This window comes from Pseudophryne corroboree, chromosome 8 (assembly GCF_028390025.1).
Source record: "Pseudophryne corroboree isolate aPseCor3 chromosome 8, aPseCor3.hap2, whole genome shotgun sequence".
NCBI classification, from domain to species: Eukaryota; Metazoa; Chordata; class Amphibia; order Anura; family Myobatrachidae; genus Pseudophryne; species Pseudophryne corroboree.
Genome location: NC_086451.1, coordinates 43,532,566 through 43,539,950, shown reverse-complemented (window position 1 = coordinate 43,539,950; position 7,385 = coordinate 43,532,566). Strand labels below are relative to the sequence as shown.

Below are 7,385 nucleotides of genomic sequence, written 5' to 3'. Positions count from 1 at the left end.
CATTCACCAGGTCATGGGTGTGGCGAGGGTCTAGGGTGGGGTCTATATACTAAGCCTTGAGAGATAAAAAAGAGAAAGATTAAGTACCAACCAATCAGATCCTAACTGCCATGTTACAGGCTGTGTTTGAAAAATGACAGGAGCTGATTGGCTCTTACTTTATCTCCATCCACTTTATCTCCCTCCAAGGCTAGTACATACATTATTTTGTGACATTCAAAAATATTTTCATTGGATTACTGAAATATTGTTCTTTGCAGGTGGGAAGTGTTCATTTTCCGATTCGGTTGTAATTGCAAGTAGGAGTTTTTGCTTGTCCCTTATTATGAGCGGAATGGTTTCTGAATATATATCTGTTACAAGAGATTATTCAAATGAATGAGAGAATTTATGAGCATAAATATAAAAACAATAACTTTTTATTAAAAAGACAAAATGCAAAACGCATCAATGCAACTTACATATTCCTGTACTTATATACACAGCTGCAGCATAATCTGTGCAAACAGTATAGTTATGAAACATGGTAGCATCCAGCAAACAACTTCGCTGAGCAAGAAGCTCACCACCAAGAACAGCATAGAAGATAATTCTAGTCCTCCCTCTGCATCAGTTTATTAACAATCTTTATTTGTACTTCTTTAAACAGCCCTAATCTTCATTTCCACATGCTTGAAGGAGTAATGATGCCCCTTTCCGGTGTACCAGTTGATGCCGTCAGCGTAGGAGGTGTGTTCCCCCAAGTGGTAGAGCCCATTCAGGTTTGCGGTGTGGCAGCTGCTATACCACCAGCCACCCTTGTAAAGTACAGAGCAGCTGTTTTCATAAGTATCATTGTCCTGGTCCTTCGTAGAGAACTTCATATTGTTCAATCCTGACATGGAATCCCCTATGAAATAACACAACATGTTAGAAACTTTTCTCAAACCACCAGCAAAGGTTTAAAGGAGACAACGCCCTCAGATAACTTTTTTAAAATTTATTGACTAGCTGAATACCCATGCTTCACTACGGAATTTAAAGAATAATGACAATCTTTGTCAGGTCGCATCTCTGGGCTTCCACGGATTGATGCTGTCAAAATGCTGGTGCTGAGGAGAATAACCCGCCTCTTTCTCTGCCCCGTCCCGCCTCTGATGCTGCCCTGCTCAGTGCTGTACATGCTGGTGCTGAGGAGAATAATCCGCCTCCTTCTCTGCCCAGTCCCGCCTCTGATGCTGCCCTGCTCAGTGCTGTAACTGCTGGTGCTGAGGAGAATAACCCGCCTCCTTCTCTGCCCCGTCCCGCCTCTGATGCTGCCCTGCTCAGTGCTGTACATGCTAGTGCTGAGGAGAATAACCCGCCTCCTTCTCTGCCCCATCCTGCCTCTGATGCTGCCCTGCAGTTGGGTGTTCCCCTTGTCACCCGGTGCTCTGAGCAGAGCAGTGGTGAATAGATGCTGTGCGCCTGCGCACAGCGTCTATTCCTGGCAGGGGTGTGGTATGTGTGACCGGTGGTCAGGAGACCGCTGGTCAGCATGCCGATGCTGGTATCCTGGCATGTGGGTGGGGGGCGAGCGCAACAAGCCCCTTGCGGGCCCGCTGCTCTCGCCATGCTGCGGGCTCGGTGGCGACCTGCGGTTGCCATGGTTTCTATTCCCACTCCAGTGGCGCACACAGAGGGGGTTTCCGAGTACCTGGAATCCCCCTTGACGGGCTAAGTCTTTTTTTTTAAAATCTTCTTTGAGACGGAGACAGCTCTGTCTCCGTCTCTATAGTGACAGGAGTAGCTGCACTCGGGGCAGCTCTGTGTGCTGTGTGCTTTGCAAAGCACGAGATAGCCTGGGAGAGTTGAAGGCGGCATTGAGTGAGACAGCCGAGGGGAGCAGGATGCAGAAACTCCACAGCAGCTGGCAGTGAGAGGGACGTCCAGAGATGCAGGCAGGCTTGCGGTGGGTGGCGGCCATACCGGACTCCGGAGCGGCAGGCACTCGACTGCACTAAACCGTGCAGCTGTAGTGTGTGCATCTAGCAGCTTCAAGAGCAGAAGATCTATTGCTGCATGTATGTGTGGGTCCAGAGGGGGCCCCCACCGCACACACTGCACCCACTTCTTCAATACTCACCTTTCCGGCGTCCATCGGTGACTGTGTGTGGGCCCACCCCTCTCCTGTAGCGGTCACCGCCGCTGCTAGCGCACTGAGCACTAGAGACTCTGGCAGAGTCTACAGCGCATGCCCAGCGGACATTTTTCGGAGTCCTGCGCATGCGCTGTAGACTCTGGCACTGTGCCAGAGTCTCAGCGCTGACAGTGGCGGACAGCGGTGGTGAAGGCTACGGAAGAGGAGGGGGCCCACACACGGAGTCTGCACACGGGTCTCCTCCTCTCTAGAAACGCCGCTGTGTGAGTGCATGTACTGTATGTGTATATGAATATATATATATATATATTTATATATGTTTCAGTCTTTACAGATAGTTGCATTAGCCATACGCATACTCACTGTAAAGCCCTGCGGAATATGTGTGCGCTATATAAATAACTGGTAATAATAATTAGCATAAGGTAGTAGACCAGCTTCCGGCTAGTACAGCCACATGGCGTCCGTCTCAGAACCACGCCCTCCAGTGGCGGAACAAGCGAGCGGTGGGCCCAGGTGCGACAAAATGCTTTGCCCCCCCCCCCCCACATATCCCCACACACACACATCCCATCCAAGTCCACCCCCTCACCCCTGGAGAGGATCTGGTGAGGGGGACCTGCTCAGGGCCAGAGAAATGGATACCTAGCAACAGTGCCGTAACTAGACATTTTAGCACTGTGTGCAAGAAACGGCATCGGAGCACCACCCCTGCATGCAAAACAGGGGCAGTGCGTGCCGTAGGTGCGCGCAAAAATACATAGTGGCGTGGCTTCGTGGGGAAGGGGTGTGGCCACAGAATAATACAATCTCATAAAACGGTACACAGTAGTCTCCATTATTCAAATTACGTCGCACAGTAGCACCACTACACCAGGTAGAGACCCTTTTACACCTTACAGTGGACAGATTCCTCTTTTTACACATTACAGCAGACAGCGTGCACTTTTTACACATAACGGCAGACAGCGTACCCTTTTTACACATAACGGCAGACCGCGTGCCCTTGTTACACATAGCAGCAGACAGCGTGCCCTTGTGACACATAACGGCAGACAGCGTACACTTTTTACACATTACGGCAGACAGCGTGCCCTTGTTACACATAGCGGCAGACAGCGTCCCCATTTTTACACATTACGGCAGGCAGATTACCCATTTGTACACATAGCGGCAGGCAGATTACCCCTTTGTACACATAGCGGCAGGCAGATTACCCCTTTGTACACATAGCGGCAGGCAGATTACCCCTTTGTACACATTGCGGCAGCCAGATTACCCCTTTTTACACATTGCGGCGGGCTGATTCCCCCTTTTTACACATTACGTCAGGCAGTCCCCCCTTTTTATACATAGCGGCAGGCAGTCCCCCATTTTTACACATTGCAGCAGGCAGGCCCAAGAAAGAAAGAAAGTAAAAAAATAAAGAAAGAAAAAGAGAAAAAGAAAGAAAGAAGAATTATACTTACCCTCTCCGCCGGCTCAGGCTCCTCGGTGCAGCTGCGTCAGACAACGATTCCCGGGCAGTAGAGAATGAGGAGGAGGAAGGTGGAGGAGGGAGCCGCAGCAGCGCTTTGTTACTGGTGGAGGCGCTGCTGCTGCTGCTCCTCTGCTTCCCTATAGGCTGTTCTCGGAAGACAGCCTATAGGGAAGCAGAGGAGCAGCAGCAGCAGCGCCTCCACCAGTAACAAAGCGCTGCTGCGGCTCCCTCCTCCGGCCCCCATCCGTGCCGCTGCTCCTCTCCTCGCCGGGCGGCTGTGTGCTGCGGGCAGCGGTTGCCCGCAGCGCACAGCGGCATGTAATGAGTCAGTTTGACTCATTATATGCTTGGGCCCCTGGACAGAGGCGGGCCCCAGTGCAGTGCACTGCCGGTAGTTCCGCCTCTGACGCCCTCTGTAATGACCATATAAAGGGAGATCTGAAGGATCCCTCTCTCTATTGAAAGAAGACTTTCTATGAAATTTTTGTATTCTTGTAATTCATGTATACTACATCATTTTTGGGATTATATTTACAATTTAGGCAGCTGGGTGATTTAGGAAGCATTGCACTGGCCCATTATCAACTTAATCTGGGACGATGTGCACCCAGCCAATATGTCAGTACGGTGGGCCATAATATCGGATCCTGGGTAGACGTTGAGCAATGTAATGAAAGTCGGAGTGACATATTGCTCTGTCCTTCATTACAAATGATGCGGTTGCTAGCGTCAATGCTTGGCCGGTAATGCAGCAGGGTCGACCGGGCACCGTCGCTAGGGACTGCGGGCCCCCGCAAATCATGCATACACACAGAGCTATATGTACCATTTCTCGTTTCAGTTCGGCCAGAAACAGCAAATCAGGCTTTAGTTTAGTGGTAATAGTAAAGAAGAGAGTTTGTTGGAGTGAAAAAAAAGAAGAAACAATTGTAAACTGCAGCCGAGGCAAATAGTGAGCAGTTCGACATCATTGCAGCTCCGTCAATGCAGTTTTGCACCAACAACCTTCTATATACAACTTGGCCACATGGTGTCTCACCTGCAGTACCCTCCTTGTAGGCTCCAATCATGAGCTGGTATTTCTCTGTCTCATTCAAGACTTTGAAGTATGTGTACTTGGCAAACATCTTTTTATTTTCAAAGTCTTGTAGGTCAATGCGCAGTTCCCATGAGCCTTTATAGAGAAAGAAATAAAACTACATATAATGTATCGGTAGCGCTGTCCTGCATGTTTGAGGTCCTATATAAACGAGAAAACGTTGTTTCGATTTTCTTTTAAAATCAAATTCCTAACCCGGAGTAGTGAGATCCGAGGGGTCATCAGGTACTGAGAATAAATGTTTAGCCCGCAGGGCATCCCCTTGTTACCAGCGTATATATTAATGTGTATAGTATTAATAGCTATTAATGTTTGTGTGTTATTGTGTATAATTATATGGTAATATATTGTATAAGCTTGTGTGTATTCTTAAATGTATTCTAGGAGTGGCACTGCAGTGTCACGCAGGATGGCCCTTCCAAAAAACCCTCCCCAAACAGCACATGACGCAAAGAAAAAAAGAGGCGCAATGAGGTAGCTGTGTGAGTAAGATTAGCGACCCTAGTGGCCGACACAAACACCGGGCCCATCTAGGAGTGGCACTGCAGTGTCACGCAGAATGGCCCTTCCAAAAAACCCTCCCCAAACAGCACATGACACAAAGAAAAAAAGAGGCGCAATGAGGTAGCTGTGTGAGTAAGATTAGCGACCCTAGTGGCCGACACAAACACCGGGCCCATCTAGGAGTGGCACTGCAGTGTCACGCAGGATGTCCCTTCCAAAAAACCCTCCCCAAACAGCACATGACGCAAAGAAAAAAAGAGGCGCAATGAGGTAGCTGTGTGAGTAAGATTAGCGACCCTAGTGGCCGACACAAACACCGGGCCCATCTAGGAGTGGCACTGCAGTGTCACGCAGGATGTCCCTTCCAAAAAACCCTCCCCAAACAGCACATGACGCAAAGAAAAAAAGAGGCGCAATGAGGTAGCTGACTGTGTGAGTAAGATTAGCGACCCTAGTGGCCGACACAAACACCGGGCCCATTTAGGAGTGGCACTGCAGTGTCACGCAGGATGTCCCTTCCAAAAAACCCTCCCCAATCAGCACATGATGCAAAGAAAAAGAAAAGAAAAAAGAGGTGCAAGATGGAATTGTCCTTGGGCCCTCCCACCCACCCTTATGTTGTATAAACAAAACAGGACATGCACACTTTAACCAACCCATCATTTCAGTGACAGGGTCTGCCACACGACTGTGACTGATATGACGGGTTGGTTTGGACCCCCCCCAAAAAAGAAGCAATTAATCTCTCCTTGCACAAACTGGCTCTACAGAGGCAAGATGTCCACCTCATCATCACCCTCCGATATATCACCGTGTACATCCCCCTCCTCACAGATTATCAATTCGTCCCCACTGGAATCCACCATCTCAGCTCCCTGTGTACTTTGTGGAGGCAATTGCTGCTGGTCAATGTCTCCGCGGAGGAATTGATTATAATTCATTTTAATGAACATCATCTTCTCCACATTTTCTGGATGTAACCTCGTACGCCGATTGCTGACAAGGTGAGCGGCGGCACTAAACACTCTTTCGGAGTACACACTTGTGGGAGGGCAACTTAGGTAGAATAAAGCCAGTTTGTGCAAGGGCCTCCAAATTGCCTCTTTTTCCTGCCAGTATAAGTACGGACTGTGTGACGTGCCTACTTGGATGCGGTCACTCATATAATCCTCCACCATTCTATCAATGTTGAGAGAATCATATGCAGTGACAGTAGACGACATGTCCGTAATCGTTGTCAGGTCCTTCAGTCCGGACCAGATGTCAGCATCAGCAGTCGCTCCAGACTGCCCTGCATCACCGCCAGCGGGTGGGCTCGGAATTCTGAGCCTTTTCCTCGCACCCCCAGTTGCGGGAGAATGTGAAGGAGGAGATGTTGACAGGTCACGTTCCGCTTGACTTGACAATTTTGTCACCAGCAGGTCTTTCAACCCCAGCAGACTTGTGTCTGCCGGAAAGAGAGATCCAAGGTAGGCTTTAAATCTAGGATCGAGCACGGTGGCCAAAATGTAGTGCTCTGATTTCAACAGATTGACCACCCGTGAATCCTTGTTAAGCGAATTAAGGGCTCCATCCACAAGTCCCACATGCCTAGCGGAATCGCTCCGTGTTAGCTCCTCCTTCAATGTCTCCAGCTTCTTCTGCAAAAGCCTGATGAGGGGAATGACCTGACTCAGGCTGGCAGTGTCTGAACTGACTTCACGTGTGGCAAGTTCAAAGGGCATCAGAACCTTGCACAACGTTGAAATCATTCTCCACTGCGCTTGAGACAGGTGCATTCCACCTACTATATCGTGCTCAATTGTATAGGCTTGAATGGCCTTTTGCTGCTCCTCCAACCTCTGAAGCATATAGAGGGTTGAATTCCACCTCGTTACCACTTCTTGCTTCAGATGATGGCAGGGCAGGTTCAGTAGTTTTTGGTGGTGCTCCAGTCTTCTGTACGTGGTGCCTGTACGCCGAAAGTGTCCCGCAATTCTTCTGGCCACCGACAGCATCTCTTGCACGCCCCTGTCGTTTTTTAAAAAATTCTGCACCACCAAATTCAAGGTATGTGCAAAACATGGGACGTGCTGGAATTTGCCCATATTTAATGCACACACAATATTGCTGGCGTTGTCCGATGCCACAAATCCACAGGAGAGTCCAATTGGGGTAAGCCATTCCGCGATGATCTTCCTCAG

At 49.2% G+C, this 7,385-nt stretch overlaps 1 protein-coding gene across 2 annotated transcripts in view; it reads right to left on the bottom strand.

Moving 5' to 3' along the window:
- Positions 1 to 403: 403 nt before the first annotated feature.
- The window catches only part of LOC134948362 (ficolin-2-like), a 48,831-nt gene continuing 41,849 nt past the window's right edge, over positions 404 to 7,385 (bottom strand). The window contains exons 8-9 of one of the 2 annotated variants that reach the window (XM_063936295.1): positions 4,639 to 4,773; positions 404 to 889 (exon numbers count right to left, since the gene is read on the bottom strand). In XM_063936295.1, the coding sequence (XP_063792365.1) occupies positions 642 to 889; positions 4,639 to 4,773 (383 nt within the window). In that variant the 3' untranslated portion in view covers positions 404 to 641. The remainder of the gene's footprint in view (positions 890 to 4,638; positions 4,774 to 7,385) is intronic. The other variant, XM_063936296.1, reaches the window with a different exon arrangement.